The sequence below is a fragment of the Anabrus simplex genome, chromosome 1, assembly GCF_040414725.1.
Source record: "Anabrus simplex isolate iqAnaSimp1 chromosome 1, ASM4041472v1, whole genome shotgun sequence".
NCBI lineage: Eukaryota > Metazoa > Arthropoda > Insecta > Orthoptera > Tettigoniidae > Anabrus > Anabrus simplex.
In genome coordinates this window covers 314,060,958-314,081,567 of record NC_090265.1, presented here as the reverse complement: position 1 = coordinate 314,081,567, position 20,610 = coordinate 314,060,958, and the positions used below count along the sequence as shown (strand labels likewise).

Sequence of the window (20,610 nt, the reverse complement as noted above, 5' to 3'; positions counted from 1 at the left end):
AAAAGAAAGTTAAGAATTAAAATGAAATAAAGGAAAAAGGGCAAGAAATGAAAAACTTAAGTAAGGGACTCGCCTCGAGTGACCTGTTGTATGTACATAGAGTGGCGAGGAACTAGGTGCTAGAGCTTACTGGAAGCGTAGAACATTACTAAGGGAGGTAGAGGGGTAAGTCAGAAGGGACGGAATCAGGCGGGCGTGGTGAGGAAGGATAACGCGATAACGAATTACATATAATCTCAAAGAACAAACTATTTTGGGGAAATTTAGCACTGTAGAGAATTGAAATAAGAACATCAAATAAAATTCTGGGCTTTTCGAAAATGTTGTTCAGGTTCAGGTTTGGGTTTAAATATTGATCTAGACATATCTAGCAGGTTTCTGTGATATCTAGTAAGGGGCCTTTGCTCACCGTATCCGATATTGTTAAGTCTTGATCTATTCCATTGAATTTGTGTTTATAATCCTGAATGTACTCACTAACTGCAGAAAACCTATTGTATTTGATTGCAATAAGATGTTCTGCATAGATAGTTTGTCCTATATATGAACTGTTACAGTCGTTGCAACGGAACCTGTAAACACCTGACTTAGTGAAAGGGTTGGATTTGTTGACTAGGTTGGAATTGTGGAAAATATCCATATTTCTATTGCTAGTACGGAGAGCGATATTAACGTTATGTTTCTTGAATAAGTTGGTGACACTGTAGATGTTTTGATTAAAAGTAAAGATTGACTTAGTTCTGGAATTATCTTTTATTAAATTAGATTTTGAACGATGTCTGAATTTGTTGATAATACGTTGCATGAAGACTTTATTATAACCATTAAACCTAGCTATCGCACGTATGGTATTGAGTTCTTTATTCAGGTCTGTTTTCGACATTGGAACTTTGAATGTGCAATGAACTAAGGTATTGTAAGTAGCACATTTGTGAGAATGGGGTTGCATAGAATGTTGCTTTATGTTGAAGCTGTATGGGTGGGTTTCCTGTATATTTTATATGAGACTGAACAAGGGAGCTTGGTGATCGTTAAATCTAAAAAGTTAATAGAAACGTTCTGTCGATGCACCGAATGGATGAACCAGAGGAGTGGCATGCTAAAGAAGAAAGTTTTCTAACTCACAAGCTATTTCTCGCCAATATTCAGTCAGGCTGTTATACTCGGTATGCAACAGTAATCCCATCTATCGGAGTTGAGTGGCAGCATAAGAGATAAAGAACATCATAATAAACAGTGGTCAGTGTAATGTTATTGTTGATCAATGTTATGTGCTTTCGATATTGTAGGCCTTCACATTTAATTTTCTTCCGACTCTGAAATACCACTCTTATCATAGTCGGTATGGTAAAACTGATTTAAACAGAAATGATTGGAAATTGTATTCTCTATAATTCCTGTTATGTAGTACTTTTTGATAGGACCAATAACATAGGTTTTTAAAAATTAAGTTTTAGGCACCTTCCCCTAAACTACAATTTCTTTCAGGGTGAATAAAATTGTTTATAGCTTAGACTGTAGTCTCTTGTTCCCAGACTCTATATACCGATTTTCATTAAATTCTGTTTACCCATTTTCTCGTGGCTCGGCGTTGATATGGACTTATCGACAAAAATACAAATTCATGAATATCTGTGTTATCATAGCTGATACGGTAAAAATGTATAAGACATAAATGATCAGAAATTTAATTCTATATAACTTTAGTTATGTGGTATTTATCGATAGGACCACTAATAATATAAAAATTTGAGAATTAAATTGTAGGCCTTCCCCTAAACTACCATTTTACTCAGCGTGAATAAAATTATTTATAGCCTAGATTGTAGTGGTTCATCCCCTGACTTTACGTACCGATTTTCATTAAATTCTCTTCAGCTGTTTTCTCATGATGCGTGTACATACGTACAGACAGACAGAAATTATGGAAAAGTAGACAGTGCATTTCCTTATTACTATGGACATGACCAATACAGAAATACCATTCTTCTCAAATTCTGAACAATGGACAGACAAAACTCTTATTTTATATATCCTGTATAGATAGAAGATTTAATACAATATGTAAAAGGGGACGAGAATCTAATTGTGATGGGAAACTAGAATGCAGTGGTAGGCCAAAGAAGTGAAGGTAATACAGTAGGAGAATTCCGATCAAGAGAAAGGAATGAAGGAGGTAGTCGGCTGGTTAAATTTTGCACCGATCATAATTTAGTCCTTGCTAAATACTTGGTTTAAACACCACAAACAATGGCTGTATAAGTGGATGAGACCTGAAGACACTGGAAGGTATCAAATAGACTTCATTATGATTAGGCAGAGATTCAGAAACCAGGTGTTGGATTGCAAAACTTTCCCAGGAGCAGACGTGGACTTTCACCACAACTTGTTGGTCATGAAATGTCATCTGAAAAAGAAGAAATTGAAGAAAGTAATGTAAAGAGATGGGATATAAACAAGTTGAAAGAAAAGAGTGTGAGGGGTTGTTTCAAGGAACATGTTGTACAAGGACTAAATGAAAAGGCTGAAGGAAACATAGTAGAGGAAGAATGGACAGTTGTGAAGAATGAGATCAGTAAGGCTGCTGAAGAAATGTTAGGAAGAAAGGAAAGATCAACTAAGAATCAATGGATACCTCAGGAGAACCTAGACCTGACTGATGAACAATAAAAGTACAGGAATGCAAAAAAAATGAAGAGGGCAGAAAGGAATAGAGGCAATTAAAGAATGAAGTGGATAGGAAGTGCAGGACAGGTAAGGAAGAATGGCTGAAGGAGAAGTTGAAGGTTGTATGGTCCTAGGAAAGATAGATGCTGCATACAGGAAAATCAAGGAAACCTTTGGAGAAAATAAAACTAGGTGTATGAATATTAAGAGCTCAGATGGAAAACCACTTCTAGGGAAAAAAGACAAGGCAGGAACATATCCAACAGTAATCATCATCATCATCATCATCATCATCATCATCATCATCATCATCATCATCATCATCCTAAACAATCTCCAGTTTCCCAGGTGTGGTATATGAGCCTCCTCCATCTCAACCTGTCCTTGTACCATTCTTCCTCCACTATCTTGTCCCAATCATGACCTCTCAGCAGTACATCGTTCTTAACTAAATCTATCCATTTCCTTCGTGGCCTTCCCACGGGTTGTCTTCCTTCTCCTTTTCTGTCAAATTCCTTCCTTACAGTTCTGTTTACTGGCATCCTCTTCATGTGACCAAACCACTTCAGTTTTGATATTTGAATCTTATTGAGGAGAGAATCATCTATTCCTACTTCTCTAATTTTCTCATTCCTAATCTTGTCTTTCCTGGTTTTCTGGATCATAGTGCATAGGAATTTCATTTCAGCTGCATGAAGTTTGGAATTATCTCTATTGGTCAGTGTTGTGGTTTCAAGACTGTATGTAAGGATTGGTGTATAATAGAACTTGTACAATCACATTTTTGTTTTCATGAGTATTTGCTCATCCCACAGCAGGTGTCTTACCTGGTGGTAAAATTGTGTTGCCTTATTGATTCGATTGTTCACCTCATGTTTTGCTAGGTTGTCATTTGATATAACGCTACCCAAGTATTTTAAAACTGGTATGCTGTCCAGTTGGGCTTCATTTAACATGACTATTGGTTCTGCTCCTTCCCCATACACTTTCATCACCACCGTCTTGGTCTTGCTGATGTTTAAACCATATTTCTTAAACTCCTCATTCCAGCTTTGCATTCTCTCTCCCAATTCCTCTTCTGAGTTACTCCAGATCGCAACATCATCTGCAAATGTGAAGGCTTTGACATCTCCATGTTCTTTCCTTTTAATAGATTTCATTACTACATCCATTACAATAATAAATAGAAGTGGTGACAATGAGCTGCCCTGCTGCACTCCTCTCTCTGTTTCAAACCAGTCCAACAAACCACATCCTACTTGAATACAGCTTCTATTCCCACTATACAACATTTTCACTTTGTCTATGAGGCTGTCTCGCACTTGAAGTTCTTTCATGCATTGCCAGATTCTTTTCCTTGGTATACTGTCGTATGCTTTCTCAATGTCCAAAAATATTAGAAATAAAGGCTTGTTCTTCTCCCAGTATTTTTCATTAGCATCCTAATTGCAAAAAAAAGGTCTGTAGTTGACCTTCCTGGTCTGAAACCATACTGCTCTTCTTCCAAAATTGGTTCAACAATATCTCTGATTCTGGTCTCTATTATTTTTTCCAATATTTTCAGGACATGAGACAGTAGTGTGATACCACGGTAATTAGTACATTTTCGTCGGTTTCCTTTCTTGAACAGAGGTACAATGATGCCCATCTTCCAGTCCTCAGGAATAGCATTTTCCTCCCATATCTTGTTGAGCAGTTGTGATAGTACATATATCACACCCCCGAATTATATGTAGAAGTTTGAGATATTATTGTCAGTATTCGATTTATTATTATTATTATTATTATTATTATTATTATTATTATTATTATTATTATTATTATTATTATTATTATTATCAGTATTCCATTTGTATATTTTGCTATTTATATTTATAAGCTGGAAGATATCCACATATGTAGGTATGAGTAATTTGTTTTGCATGAGTGGGAAAACATTGCTTTAATAACTCTGGTAATTTGAATGAGTCATATGGCTACCCCAGTGTCTGTTGTGATGTACTTGTGTCGGGAAATTCATGAGTCATGTATATATCCCAGCCTGATGAGATGAGCTTGTTGTTGTATTAGGAAAGTTTGGTGATTCATGTAAAACTCCCGAGTGTTTGTTTATCTCTTGAGAGAAAGGAGAAGTTCAGGGCATGTCTTGACAAGAGGTTCACTCATGATTGGCTGGCAAGCAGCAATCCAGACGTATCATCTGAGAGGAGGGGGATGTTGATGTCTATAAAGGTTGATCATCCGGCGGCAACCAAGGAGATTGTAAAAAACATTGTGAGAGTGATTGTAAAGGAACGAGAAGGAACTACTACAACTACAAGTAGTAACACTGTATGAAGGAACGACAACTGACGCACTGTACGGGAAGGAAGTGGTGCTGATACATGGTACTGGAGTGACACGGCTGCAATGGACTGGACTTCAAACGTTCGAGGAACGTAGTCTTGTTATGTTTGTGGAAAGTGGCTGATTGTGGAGAGTGCTTGCGCATTAAGTATTGTAGCACTTGTGGCGGCCTAGCATTATATGTTGGTGAAAGCTATCTCAAACTTTCCATAAATTTATATGTTGAGGATCGACAGACGTGTGTATATATCTTTACAACAAGTGTTAAAATATGTGAACACAGTAGTACAAGGTACAGTATCTGTGTGATGTGATAACTGCCGATTATGGGAATCGGTAAATCGAATTGATATAGAGACAGTGAAGGGTATTTATCTTGATACATGTACATTGTTCATCGGACTATCTACAAATGGTAGCTTAGTTCTCGCTTTCGTTTTCCCACGATTTTCATTATTGTTGTTGTTGTAAATATGGAGTCTTCCAGCAATATTTTATGTGTGTATTATATGTATAATGTTGTATGTTGATGAGGTGCTCATGCACGGAATTTGTTAAGAATATAGTTAGCTATTTTAGAATCAGTGTTATTGACGAACCTAGGTGCAGTTCCTACCTAATTAGTCGTTTTCAGGAGGTTAGGTAAGGCCTGCAGCAGATGTACCAGTACGCAGCATTATGTACACGCCCTGGGATATAAAGTTTATCATGCTCTTATCTAAATTCGAGGGATCCATTCTGGTGAACTCTGGCGCCCATACTACGGACATTTCGGTTAATTATGCTTATTAATTTTATTAAGTTTTTGAATAATTTTATTTATATATTTTTATTCATGATTTTATTTATTATTATCATCAAAAAGTTACACAGTCTGTAGAGCCATTGGATTCCTGGAATTCCCGCTGCTTTCAGCATATCTGCACTTAGTTCATCTATGCCCACTGCCTTTCCTTTCTTCATGCTCTTGAGCGCATTTTCAACCTCAAGCCATGTAATTGGTGGTTCAGTTGGTGTTCCTCGACTTGGCTCTCCTCTATCCGTTGTTATGTTTTCTGTATCTCCATTCAGCAGCTTTTCAAAATAGATCTTGAGTTCTTGTTTAATTTCTTCCTCTTCTTGTGCCAGAGTTCCATCATGACGTTCTATTGCTTTTATGGTCTCTTGAATCCTTCGCTTGTTTTTCACTACTCTGTATAGCAATTTCATATTTCCTCTGCTGTCCTCTTCCAGTTTATCTGCAAACTCATTCCATTTCTTCTCTTTTTCTTCTCTTACAATGTTCTTTACAGCAAGTTTCTTGTTCCTGTATACTCCTTGAAGTCTTTGTATTTCTTGTTCATTTCGTTCTTGTTCCTGTTTTTGTTTTTCCTTGTCCAGTGCCTTCTTTATTTGGTTTCTTTCACTGCTGTTTTCACTCTATCATTCCACCATGGTGTCTCCTTTTTTCTTTTGATAGAACTTGTAACTCCACATAGGTTTTTGGCTTCTGCCAAAAAGGTGTTTTTGAAGGCCTTCCATTCTTCATTAACGCTGGTTACTTCACACTTCGGCAAACTCTGTTGAATCCTTAGTTTGTATTCTTCCTTTATTTGGACTTCTCGCAACTTCCAAGTTTTAACCCTTGGTTTTTTCATAATAATTTTCTGCGTTTCATTAGTCTTATGTTTGAAGTCTACTACCAACAATCTGTGGTCACTGTTCATGCTTTCACTAGGGATGACCTTTACATCTGTGATGTACCTGCCACCATCTTTATTTGTGATTACGTAGTCAATCAATGTTCTGTACTGGCCATCCCAACTATACCTTGTTATTCTGTGACTGTCTCTTTTTTTGAAGAATGTATTTTTGATTATAAGATCATTTCTTCTGCCCAGATCTAATAGTTGTTCTCCTTCTGGGTTCCTTTGTCCAAATCCATGTGGAGCAATGATGTTCTCGTACCCAAGTCTGTCTACCCCAACTTGCGCATTTAGATCTCCATCATCATCATCATCATCATCATCATCATCATCATCATCATCATCATCATCATCATCATCATCATCATCATCATTTCCCTTTATCCAGCTGTAGCCGGGTAGGGGCAAATATGGTTCCTCTCCACTTTCTTCGGTCTTTCCACCACTCCTCCAACACTGTGTCCCAGTCCAGGTTTCTTTCTATAATGCTGCGTTGGATGGTATCCTTCCATCTTATTCGTGGTCGTCCAAGGCCTCTCCTTCCTTGGATTTGCATTTTCACCTTTTTTGGCATTCTTTCGTCGCTCATTCGCTTTATGTGCCCAAACCATCTTAGTCGGCTCTTCTATATTCTATCATTCAATTTTTCCACTCCAATTTCTTCCCAGATTTTCTCATTCCTTATTTTGTCTCTTCTACTCTTCTGTATCATACTCCTCAAGAACTTCATTTCGGCTGCCTGTATTCGACTCTCATCCTTCTTTGTCATTGTCCAAGTTTCTGCTCCGTAAGTTGTTATGGGTACGTAATACATCTTGTACATAGTATCCTTTGCTTCCGTTGGCACATCTTTGTCCCATAACATGTTTCTTACACTATGATAGAAACAACTTCCAGCTTGAATCCTTTTACTAATCTCAGCATCCAGTCGAGCATTCTCCATTAATTCACTCCCCAGGTATTTAAACGTTTCCACTATTTCCAGGGGCTTGTCTGCAAGTCTGATCTGACCTTTCCCTTCTTTCTCCCCTCTAGTCATAACAAGAGTTTTACTCTTTTCTACACTTATTTTCAATCCACATTCTTTGATCTTCCCATTCACCACATTCAACTGTTCTTGAACCTTCCTGTCGTCTTCTCTCCAAATCACAATATCATCTGCAAATAACATCATGTACATTTCTCTTCCTCCATATGCTGCTTTTGCTGTTCTCATGATGTCATCCACTACTATTGTAAACAGGACTGGTGATAGAACACTTCCCTGTCTCAGCCCACTAGTTATTTTGAACCAACTTGTCCTGCCAACTTGTGTTTGCACGCAACTACAACATTCCTTATACAGTGCCATGATCATTTTTATTAATCCCTGTCCAATTCCTTTTTGCACCAGACTGTCCCAAACTTTCGTCCTGGGGACACTGTCATATGCCTTTTCATTGTCAATGAATGTCATTACCATATCATTCCTGTACTCCCAATGCTTTTCCATTAGTGGTCTCATAATGAAAATGGGCTCTATTGTTGACCTTCCACTTCTGAAACCAAACTGATTTTCCTGTATCTGATTCTCAACCCTCAACCTTATTCTACTTTCCAGTATCCTTTCCATTATCTTAGCAACATGGGATATTAGAGTAATTCCCCTGTAGTTCTTCAAAACTTTCTTATCATCTTTCTTGAAAATTGGGATGATTATTCCTTTTTGCCAATCCTCAGGGACCTCCTTATTCTCCCAGACATTCCTGAGAACCCGATATGTCCACTGCAGGTCTACAGCTCCAGCTGCCTTTATCATCTCCATTGAAATTTCATCTATTCCAGCAGTTTTTCCATTCATCTTCTTTCTTACTGCCATTTCAATTTCAATTGTAATTTCTTTATCTATTTCTTCATCAACTAATTGACTTTCCTGGTCCTCCATTGAATGACTGTCATCCGTTCTTATGTTCAGCAGCTTCTGAAAATACTCTCTCCATCTATTTCTTATTTCTTCTGGCTTTGTTGAAATTATGCCACCTTCATCTTTCGCAAATCTGGTGTTTACTTGATCTCTCTTTTTGTTTCTTAAGATACCATACAGTAATTTTTTGCTGCCCTGCGTATCATCTCTCAATTTCTGTGTGAATCAGGCCCAGCTTTTCCTCTTTTCTTCCTCCACTACTTTCTTGGCCAGATTCTTTGCCTCCACATATTTTCTTCTACTTTCTTCAGTCTTAGATGTTTTCCATGCTTTCCATGCCATTTTCTTTTCCTTCACTTTAATCTTTACCCTATCATTCCACCAATGTGTTTCTTTGTTTTTCACATTTCCTGATGTTCTGCCACACACCTTTTCTGCACATCCAACCAGTGCTTCCTTAAATCTTTTCCATTCCTCTTCAACATTCCCCACCTCTGTCCTGGGTGCCAAGGGTATTATTTCCCTTTGAAATTCTTCTTGTATGCTTTTCTCCTTCAACTTCCATACTTTAATTCTTTTCTCTCTTCCTAATTGGGGATTTTCAATCTTTCCAACTTTCAATTTTCCTATCACAACTCTATGATCTCCACCAAAGGCTTCTTCAGGCATGGCTGTTACACCTACAAGGTTCTTCCGGTCTTCTTTCTCTATGATTATATAATCAATCATGGTCTTTGTTCGTCTGTCTCCCCAACCATACCTCGTAATCTTCTGACTGTTCTTCTTCTTAAACCAGGTGTTTCCAACAATCATTTGATTCCTCATGCAAAAATCCACCAACAACTCGCCTTCTGGATTTACATTTCCATATCCAAAGGGCCCTACAACATCTTCCTTTCCTTGTCTTTCCATTCCAACTTGTGCATTTAGATCTCCCATCAATAGTACAGTACTTCCTTATCTTCTACCTGTCTCTCCACTTCCTCTAAGAATTCCTCTAGATGTTCATCTATGCAACCAGTTTATGGGGCATACAACTGAAACAGATCATTCACGCCATTTTCAAACTGGAGTCTCATCATCATCATCCTATCGCTGACGTACTTTGTATATTCCACATATTCTTGGATTTCTCTTCTAAGTATGATGGCCACTCCATTTTTTGCTTCAGGTCCTCTGCTGTAATACAGCCTATATCCTTCTCTCAGAGGGATCTCCCCTGTACCCCTCTTCTTGGTCTCGCACAGTCCAAGTATGGCTATATCTTTTTCTATCGTGAAGTCAACCAGTTCTTCTGTCTTTCCCTTCAGTGTCAGTACATTTACTGTTGAAATTTTGATGTAGTTTAGTGCTGGTTGCCCATTTTTCACAGTTCCCGCAGCACCTGAAGAGCTGCGCATCGCTTTTAGCAGGGGATGCCCTAACCTTTTCCGAGGCACCATATCTGCTTTGTCCATATAGGCTATTGTTACGATGGGCTCACCACACCCAAAGGCATTTTATACCTACTGCCAGGTTCAAAATTAGGCCGGCCCTAACATGGAGACAGACGCCTTTCATAGCTGCTCCTCTGAAGTACATACGCTACGGGTATGCCCCTTCCGCCATCTCCGCCGTACCAAAGTCCACCTTCTCCGCCGTAGATGCCATTGAGTTCTTCACTCGTAACCCTGAGCTGGAACCCATACCAGATGTTACACACCGGGTCAGTGTGCTCTGGGACTCACATAGGCAGGGGCGCTACTCCCTGGGTAGGGCTGCCTCCGAAGAGGGTCCCTACCTGCTACCAATATTTAGATCTCCAATAATAATATTTTCCTCATTAACTGTATCTTCCAGGTCTTGCCGAAATTTCTCTTTGTCTTCCTCACTGCAGCCTGTCTGTGGGGCATACACTTGTATGACGGTGTACTTAGTGTTCTCCAGTTTCATGAACATTTTAATGATTCTATCACTTTTGCAGGTAATTTCAGCTGTAGCATCAGTCCCTTCGTTAATTAAGAATCCAACACCATTTTTCGCTACCTTCTCCTGTCCACTCCAGTATAATTTATATCCTCCACAAAGTGTCTTACTTCCAATCCCTTTCCATTTGGTATCCAATAGTAATATCAAGGTAAATATGAAAATGATATGGTTCTGGAACAAGAAGACTCTGTTGATGCTGATGAAATGGAAGACCCAATTTTGAGTTCAGAATTCGTCAGAGCTTTGAGAGACGTTAATAGGAACAAGGTACCTGCAATTGATGACATTCCCTCTGAATTACTGACTGCCTTAGGAGAAACCGGCATGGCGAAGCTTGTAAGATGTATGAGACAGGAGAAGTGCTATCTAATTTTTGGAAGAATGTTGTTGTTCCTATTCCCAAGAAAGCCAGTGCTGACAAGTATGAAAACTACTGCATCATTAGTTAAGTATCTCACACCTACAAAATTTTAACATGTATTATTTACAGAAGACTGGAAAGACTAGTTGAAACTGAGTGGGGGAGAAGATCAATTTGGCTTCAGAAGAAATGTAGGAACATGTGAAGCAATCTTGACTTTATGTCTGATCTTAGAGGATCGAATTAAGAAGGACAAGCCCACATACATGGCATTCGTAGATCTTGAAAAGGCATTCAGTAATGTTGATTGGACCAAGCTATGTGAGAGCTGAAGATGATCAGGATCATATACTGAGAACAAAGAATTATCTACAGTCTGTATAAAAATCAGTCTGCAGTGATAAGGATCGAGGGCTGTAAAACAGAAGCAGTAATTCAGTGTTTATATAGAACTGGCAGTAAAGGGAATCAAAGAGGAAAGGAAATCATAATCCAAGGATAGGAAATCAAAAACCTGAGATTTATTAATGATATTGTTATTTTATCTGAGACTGCAGAAGATGTAGAGAAATTGCTGACAGTCTTGGGTGAGGAGTACAAGATGAAAATAAATGTCCAAAACAAAAGTAATGGACTGCAGTTGAACAAAGTCAAGGCAATATAAGGTTAGGAAATGAATTCTTAAAGGAAGTGGATGAATATTGTTACTTGGGTAGTAAAATAACTAACAATGGTAGAAGTAAGGATGACATAAAATGCAGACTAGCACTAGCAAAGAATGCCTTTCTTAAGAAAAGAAATGTGCTCACTTTGAATATTGATATAGGAATTAGAAAGATATTTTTGAAGGCTTTTGTCTGGAGTGTGGCATTGTATGAAAGTAAAACTTGGACGATAACTAGCTCAGAAAGAAAGAGAATAGAGGCTTTTGAAATGTGGTGTTAAAGAAGAATACTGAAATGAAATGGATAGATCGAATCACAAATGAAGAGATACTGAATCAAATTGGTTAGAGGAGATTGATTTGAAGAGAAAGATTTATAGGACACATCTTAAGACACCCAGGACTTGTTCAGTTAGTTTTTGAGGGGAGTGTAGGCAGTAAGAATGGTAGGGGTAGGCCAAGGTATGAATGTGACAAGTTGATAAGAGAAGATGTAAGATGCAGCAATTATGTGGAAATGAAAAGGTTAGGATAGGATGGCATGGACGGCTGCATAAAACACTCTATGGGCTGATGACTCAAACAACAACAGCAATAACTAAAGAAATAAATTATCAGAATAAGGTTTTTTGCAGATGATGTTATACTGTGTAAAGTAGTAAACAAGCTACAAGATTGTGAGCGACTGCAAAAAGACCTCGATGATGTGAGTTGGACAACAGACAATGGTAAATGGAATGAAAAGTCAGGTTGTAAGTTTCACCAAGAAGAAAAGTCCTCTCATTTTAATTACTGAGTTGATGGAGTGAAAGGTCTTCATGGAGATCACTGTAAGGAATATAAGATAAAGTTAATATAAGAAAATATCTTAATTGGGTTAATCACATAAACAAGGTTGTAAATAAAGGTTACAGATCTCTTCATATGGTTATGAAGTTATTCAGGGGTTGTAGTAAGGATTTGAAAGAAAGATAATAGAAGTCAATGGTAAGACCCCAATTGGAGTATTGTTCCAGTGTATGGGACCCTCACCAGGATTACTTGATTCAAGGATTGGAAAAAATGCAAAGGAAAGCAGCACAATTTGTTCTGGGTGATTTCCGACAAAAGATAAGTTTTACAGAAATATTGCAAACATTGGGCTGGGAAGAATTGGGAGTAAGGAGATAAGCTGCTTGAGTAAGCAGTTTGTTTCAAGCTGTCAGTGGAGAGGTGACGGGGAATATTAGTAGACAAATTAGCTTGTTTGGAGCTTTTAAAGGTAGGAAGGATCATAATATGAAGATAAAGTTAGAATTCAAGAGGACAAATTCATTAATGAGAAGAGGATTTACATATTTAAATAATTTATCAGGGGAGTCCGGCTCCATGGCTACATTGTTAGCGTGCTGGCCTTTGGCCAAGAGAGTCCTGGGTTCGATTCCCAGTTGGGTCGGGGATTTTAACCTTCAATAGTTAATTCCAATGGCTCATGGGCTGAAGTTGTGTGCTGTCTTCAGCATTAGAATTCATCCTAGGTAGGGCCCCATTTTCACAGACACACAGGCCGTCTATACGGTGTCAACTTGAGACCTGCATCGGGCTTCTTTGGAGGCCACGTTTTTTATTATTATTATTATTATTATTATTATTATTATTATTATTATTATTATTAGATTTTTTCAATAAATTTCCAAGTTCTTAAAATCACATAAGAAACGACTAGGTATATAATTGATGGGGAATCTTCCATCTGGCAACGTCCCTAAATATAGATCAATGATTGAAATTATGAGACCAGGCGAGTTGTCTGTGCGGTTAGGGGCGCGCAGCTGTGAGCTTGCATCCGGGAGATAGTGGGTTCGAGCCCCACTGTCGGCAGCCCTAAAGATGGTTCCAAGAAGGATATACCAGGAATCATTAATGAACAAGGGGAGTGTGTATGTGAGGATCTTCAAACGGCAGAGGTATTCTGTCAGCAGTATGTAAAGATTGTTGGTTACAAGGATAATGTCCAGATAGAGGAGGTGACTAATACTAAAGAAGTATTAAAATTTACCCATGAGAGCAATGACATTTACAGTAAGATACAAAAGTTGAAAACTAGAAAAGCAGCTGGAATTGATAAGGTTTCGGGGGATATACTAAAGACAATGGGTCGGGATATAGTACCATATCTGAAGTACTTGTTTGATTATTGTTTGCATGAAGGAACTATACCAAATGAATGGAGAGTTGCTATAGTGGCCCCTGTGTATAAAGGAAAGGGTGATAGACATATTGAAAATTACAGGCCAGTCAGTTTGACATGCATTGCATGTAAGCTTTGGGAAAGCATTCTTTCTGATTATATAAGACATGTTTGAAAAATTAATAACTGGTTTGATAGAAGGCAGTTTGGGTTTTGGAAAGGTTATTCCATTGAAGCCCAACTTGTAGGATTCCAGCAATATATAGCAGATATTCTGGATTCAGGGGGTCAATTGGACTGTATCGCGATTGACCTGTCTAAGGCATTTGATAAGGTAGATCATGGGAGACTAGTGGCAAAAATGAGTGCAATTGGACTTGACAAAAGAGTGACTGAATGGGTGGCTATGTTTCTAGAAAATAGAACTCAAAGAATTAGAGTAGGCAAAGCTTTATCTGTCCCTGTAATAATTAAGAGGGGAATTGCTCAAGGTAGTATTATTGGACCATTATGTTTTCTTATATATATCAATGATATGTGTAAAGAAGTAGAATCAGAGATAAGGCTTTTTGCAGATGATGTTATTCTGTACCGTGTAATAAATAAGTTATAAGATTGTGAGCGGCTGCAGGGTGACCTCGATAATGTGAGATGGACAGCAGGCAATGGTATGATGATAAACGGGGTTAAAAGTCAGGTTGTGAGTTTCACAAATAGGTAAAGTCCTCTCAGTTTTAATTACTGCGTTGATGGGGTGAAAGTTCCCTTTGGGGATCATTGTAAATACCTAGTTATTAATATAAGGAAAAATCTTCATTGGAGTAATCACTTAAATATGATTGTAAATAAAGGGTGCAGGTCTCTGCACATGGTTATAAGGGTACTTAGGGGTTGTAGTAAGGATGTAAAGGAGAGAGCATGTAAGTCTCTGGTAAGTCCCCAACTAGAGTATGGTTCCAGTGTATTCCAGATTACTTGATTCAGGAAATGGAAAAAATCCAAAAAAAGCAGCTCGATTTGTTCTGGGCAATTTTCGACAAAAGAGTAGCATTACAAAAATGTTGCAAAGTTTGGGCTGGGAAGACTTGGGAGAAAGGAGACGAGCTGCTCGACTAGTTGGTATGTTCTGAGGTGTCAGTGGAGAGGTGGTGTGGGAGGACATCAGTAGGCAAATAAGTTTGAGTGGTGCCTTTAAAAGTAGGAAAGATCACAATATGAAGATAAAGTTGGAATTCAAGAGGACAAATTGGGGCAAATATTCGTTTATAGAAAGGGGAGTTAGGGATTGGAATAACTTACCAAGGGTGATGTTCAATAAATTTCCAATTTCTTTGCAATCATTTAAGAAAAGGCTAGGAAAACAACAGATAGGGAATCTGCCACCTGGGCGACTGCCCTAAATGCAGACCAGTAGTGATTGATTGATTGATTGATTGATTGATTAAATGCTCTCTGGTAGACATTCTACACATTACAGATCCTTGTAAATGTAACCATTTACTCACACATCAATGGTATGCATGTATACCGAAATGAGATAATATTGGACCACTCCTTCTGGGTGCTTAACTTTTTTTTGTCAGGCAGTGCTTTTTTCCTATTTGTTTTACGTTGCACCGACACAGATAGGTCTTATGGCGATGAAGGGATAGGAAAGGCCTTGGAATGGGAAGGAAGCGGCCATGGCCGTAATGAAGGTACAGCTCCAGCATTTGCCAGGTGTGAAAATGGGAAACCATGGAAAACCATCTTCAGGGCTGCCGACACTATCTCGCGGATGCAAGCTCACAGCTGCGTGCCCCTAACTGCAAGGCCAACTCACCCGGTGTTAGGCAGTGTATGTGATGGCACACAGTATTCTCTTGAAAAGACGAATGGTCCATACACTTTCATGGATGCTTTGATAGTTTTCACATGTGACTATGCAACAAAATGTCTTTGTACAGTAATTTGAAATTTCATTTCATGATACCACAGGCAAAACTGTGCACGCTCCAATCCACTGTTATACCTTCATAGTGACTGCATCACGTTTCCTGCCAGATGAGCGAAGAGAATGCATGGAGCGAAGTCTGCCGGCTATGATTAAAACTAGATGATATGGCACAAGGTTCGACAAGTATCTAATGAAGTTTTGTCCAGTAGTTTTGAAATTATTCATTGATACTTTCAAGTAACTAATTTAGAATCCTTCCTTACCCCAGCCTCATTTTTTAATAATTCCCCAGTGACTTTCATCTTTTGTCCTCACCATGATAGAAGTAATTAAAACTTGCCTCCAGTACAGCAATATATGTTATTTCATTTTTTGTTTAATATCTGGTGGATAATTAAAATTTATAACCTGGAATTGGAATTGAAATTGACCCTGTGGCTGTCTTGCTGTAACCGAGTGAGAGGGTGTGTGATTTGGGTCACATAGCTTGATGTATTCACAAAGACGTACACAAAATGCTGTCAGTTGTGTACACTGTTTTATTTACAAGTCATTTACACAAATTCTATATGCACAAACTAATAAACTACCATCATAAACAAAACACTACTACAAAGAATCAGAAGAAGACTGCAACAGATTCATGTCAACTACCAACCCAACAAAACCAATTCACATACTTGACTTCAAACACTCGGTTAACACGACTTCTACACAAGTCTCATTAAGACAACTCCGATCTAGCCTCAAGACTGCCTCTTTATGTATGTTGCCTGGCCAGGCTTCTAGAAGAATATGACACAACATGTTTTTCTCGTAAATTCAAGAGTCTCCAGTAGCCTATTTACAATGTAAAGAATTCTCTATACAATTCTAGTCACACCATGCATTGTTCTGGACTTATTACAGTATATTGCACAATATTGCAATGGATTATACATCATATATACAGGTAATAATAAATTATTTACTATTAATAATGTGTTCCTAGATTAAATAAACTCATATTAATATATATACAGCAGATGTTTCATGACATAACCTCACAAATAATACGATCATGATGACACCAAATTTGCATTCATGAGATAGTGAGTTCAAACCCCACTGTCAGCAGCCATGAAGATTGTTTTACCCCCTGCGGGTGGGGGACGCACATGTAGAATACACCCGCGGTATCCCCTGCCTGTCGTAAGAGGCGACTACAAGGGGCGACCAAGGGATGATTGAATTAGAACCATGAAACTACTCTTGATTCGTACCATCATGCGGGAAACACCATGGGTTGCATGTACTTGCGAGTAGTATCACTAAATTGGTACGAAATAGGTTTGTGATTAGTTGCAGTCAAAAGCCTGGCCCGGTGGATTCCAGTACCCGTGCGTTGTACCCATGTGAGCAACACGGCGGGTCTGGGTGTAGCCTGTGAGTTGTACCGCTATATGAGCGGCACCGTGGGTCAGCGTTGCCTGTGATTGGTACGCACTATGTGAGGAACACCAGGGAATACCGGCGCCCGTGACTAGTACACCTAGGTGAGGAACCTTACTGGTTTGCATTGGCTATGAGTGGCGCCATTGTGTGAGAAACACCATAGGTCTGCGTTCCCTGTACGAATTGCAATACTTGTGAGTAGTACCATCTTGTGTGGACCACCGTGAATCTTCGCTACTTTTGATCAGTACCCCAAAATGACAAATACCATGGTTCTACTTTACTCGCGATATGTACCATTCTGTGGGGACTTAGACGTGAATTTAGCCCCCATTCAGACATCAAGCATCATTGTGCTTTATAAAGGGTCCCTTGGTCAGTAATACTCTAATTACTACCTTCCTTTTGAGTCTGATCCATTGACACAACATGTTTTTCTCATAAATTCAAGAGTCTCCAGTAGCCTATTTACAATGTAAAGAATTCTCTATACAATTCTAGTCACACCATGCATTGTTCTGGACTTATTACAGTATATTGCACAATGTTTGTTTGTCTGTTTGTTTGTTTTTTTTTTTTTGTAGGGTTCATGTCCATTCATTCATTCTTCATGACAATTTTTTTAAAAATATATTTTATTTTGGTCAGTGGATGAATTTGAATTTTTTGTTATTTCATTTCGTACCATTAGGGGCCGATGACCTCGATGTTAGGCCCCTTTAAACAACAAGCATCATCATCATCATCGAAGATTGTTTTCCATGGTTTCCCATTTTCACATCAGGTAAATGGTGGGGCTGTACCTTGATTAAGGCCATGGTCGCTTCCTTCCTGCTCCTAGCCCTTTCCTAGCCCGTCATTACCACAAGACCTATCTGTATTGGTGCATCGTAAACCAAATTGTAAAAACAACCCATCTTGCTGTACTTTTACACAATGATTCAAAAAGTCCTAATATTGATCAGATAATTTCTTCTTATTAAAATGAGTCTTCTTTCTTTTATCTTTTCTTTAACTGGCTTTTAAGTAGTATTGAGGATTTTAGTGTGTATATTTTAAAGTAAAACCAATAAGATGTAGTATAAATGTGGACTTCAATTTCACAGCCACTATTGGTAGTACGCCGTGAGTTTCCATACCACCGTTGGGAGCCTGTTTACATTGGTACGAACCGAGAGCCTCTGTACAGTGAACAGCTCAGCTGGGAAGGCCAACAGGATAAAATGACTCAGGTATGTTCCAAAAACAAAAATTTTGTCTGCAGTAAAGATGACTTCGTATGAAATAATATCTCAGATATTGGACCATAAGTCTTAATATATAGTAACAAATTCATTGCTGGTGACGCTTATAAACATCAGAACATGGAGCCCATGCAGTAAAAACTTATAAGCAGGCATGTCAAGGTCAAGCCCATGCCAGGTGAGCTGTGTGCAGGGTGCGTCTACTCCCGTGCGGTCTTGGCTGGCACACACTATCTCGAGCGGTGAAATTCAAAGGGAATGCAAGAGGGGTGCACTGTATCCCTTCCTTCATTGTGAACAAAATGCGCTACCTCTAAATGAGAGCTGTCTTTCACCAATATCATTTATAAAGCACCATAAGTTGTTAATTTAGATGAAACAATAATAACACATTATTAATATATACAAAGACAATAGAATTGTAGGCTGCATAATTTAAACAAATATGAAATGAAGAATCAAATTGTGATGTGTTCAAGATACATAAATTAATAATAAATTAAGAGTATTCTTGTTGACAAAACGAAGATGTGATGAAATAACAAAAACGCATTCTGGTGAGCACTTGTCTACCCCCCAGGGCAACATGGTTTCGCTTTCTCTGAAAAATGAAAAATAAGTTATCTTAAAGTGACCCATTTTTCTTCACAGATTTCCTCTGCCTTGCTGATGGTTGCTGGCAATAATTCGGTCAATGTTAGGCTTGATGGTACTGGCAGACACTATTTTCATTACTGCATTGAGATGTATGTCTGTTAGCCGAGATCGTAATTGAGATCTGTTGATCTTCATCCTGAAAAAGAACTGTTCAGATCTGTAAGTACTTCCAAAGATCAACAAGATTTCTGTCACAAACTTTCTGAGTTGTGGGAAGCGTAATGGGGCAGGTGTTCGGTAAAAATTAATAATTTCCCTTTCTTTGTACAATAGCTTTAGACATGTGGCACATATTAACTCTATAAGTTCTAGTTGTAAATTGTGGGGTGCATTTTCTGGTTGAGCATTAAATGGTACAGAAAAGAGCTGCAACTTTCCTTTCACAACATCAAGATCCTGAAACCTCCTATCAAGCTCCTCAATAGGGAGCAGATTTTTATGTAATTACATATTAGTCTTGCATATGTTTTAACACAATCTACAAAGCTTATTATTTGTATTGTGCATCTCCAAGCATAAAAACCTAGTCTTATTTCACATAAAAAAATATTTCACAAAATTTTTATGTAATTAAATATTTTAAGAAAATCCATTATAAGCACATAAATTGGTAATATTTGCTACTCAATAAAATTTGAAATGCTTCTGTATTATAAAATGATACTGTTATTAACATTTTACGATTACGGTATTGTTTTCAACAGTGTATATCTAATGCCATATTCCTGAATATTGTGGTGAAATTCAAAGGAAATGCATTAAGGGTGCACAGTATTCCTTCCTTCATTACGAACGAAGCTTGAAGACTTGCTGGTCACTGGCTGAGTCGTTACTTTAGACAGTGGTTTGATTTGCTGCACAAGTTGTTTCCCTCCATGACTGAGTTAGCTAACATTCTAACTTCCTTCTATTAGTCAGCCTGCTTGGATTTTATTTATAGAATGTCAGCGAAAGGCAATCGCGGAGAGATAAGACGACGGGTTAATACCGTAGATTGAACTATGCACTGGAAAGATATTCCCCCAGCAGAAGGTAGTGGGATTGGGTCACTTGTAAGGTTAGTTGATCGGGTCCGCATATGATTCCTGTGGTGGTGTGATTTTGTCTGAATTTCTACGATAGAAGAAATATTTCCTTCAGTGTCTGCTGCCATTCTTTTTTTTATTGAAACAGTGATTCACTGTAAATGCGCATGTCTTTACCTTAAAAACAATGCTGAAAGTAATGTCAAGTACAAGATTGCATCTTCAACAATATGTAGATGAATTTTAAAATATTTTCACTACCAGCAGAAAAGAATTATTTTTGTCAACCAGTAAGTGCCTATCAATGCTCTCAAGTAACCCAGCATTTGGCTGGAAACAAGCACATTGCTGCTTCTTCATGTGTGCATTTGCGACAGTTACTGATAGATGTAACAGCTTCTTCAAATGTAGGTCCATCCAAATACTGCCAGTGCTATTTAGATGTACGTAGAGCATTTCTTTGCGTCTACATTCCCCTTGGCAAAATGAATAATCCAGGATTGAAAAATTTCTTTAAAAATCCATGTCATGGAAAAATGTTATGAAGAAC

The 20,610-nt window shown here is 38.2% G+C and overlaps 1 protein-coding gene across 1 annotated transcript in view; it reads left to right on the top strand.

Moving 5' to 3' along the window:
- Positions 1-20,610, top strand: part of LOC136856735 (beta-1,4-glucuronyltransferase 1) — an 86,992-nt gene that overhangs the window by 42,688 nt on the left and 23,694 nt on the right. Inside the window, exon 2 of the mRNA XM_068231105.1 lies at positions 18,241-18,366. Within this exon, the coding sequence (XP_068087206.1) occupies positions 18,241-18,366 (126 nt within the window). The remainder of the gene's footprint in view (positions 1-18,240; positions 18,367-20,610) is intronic.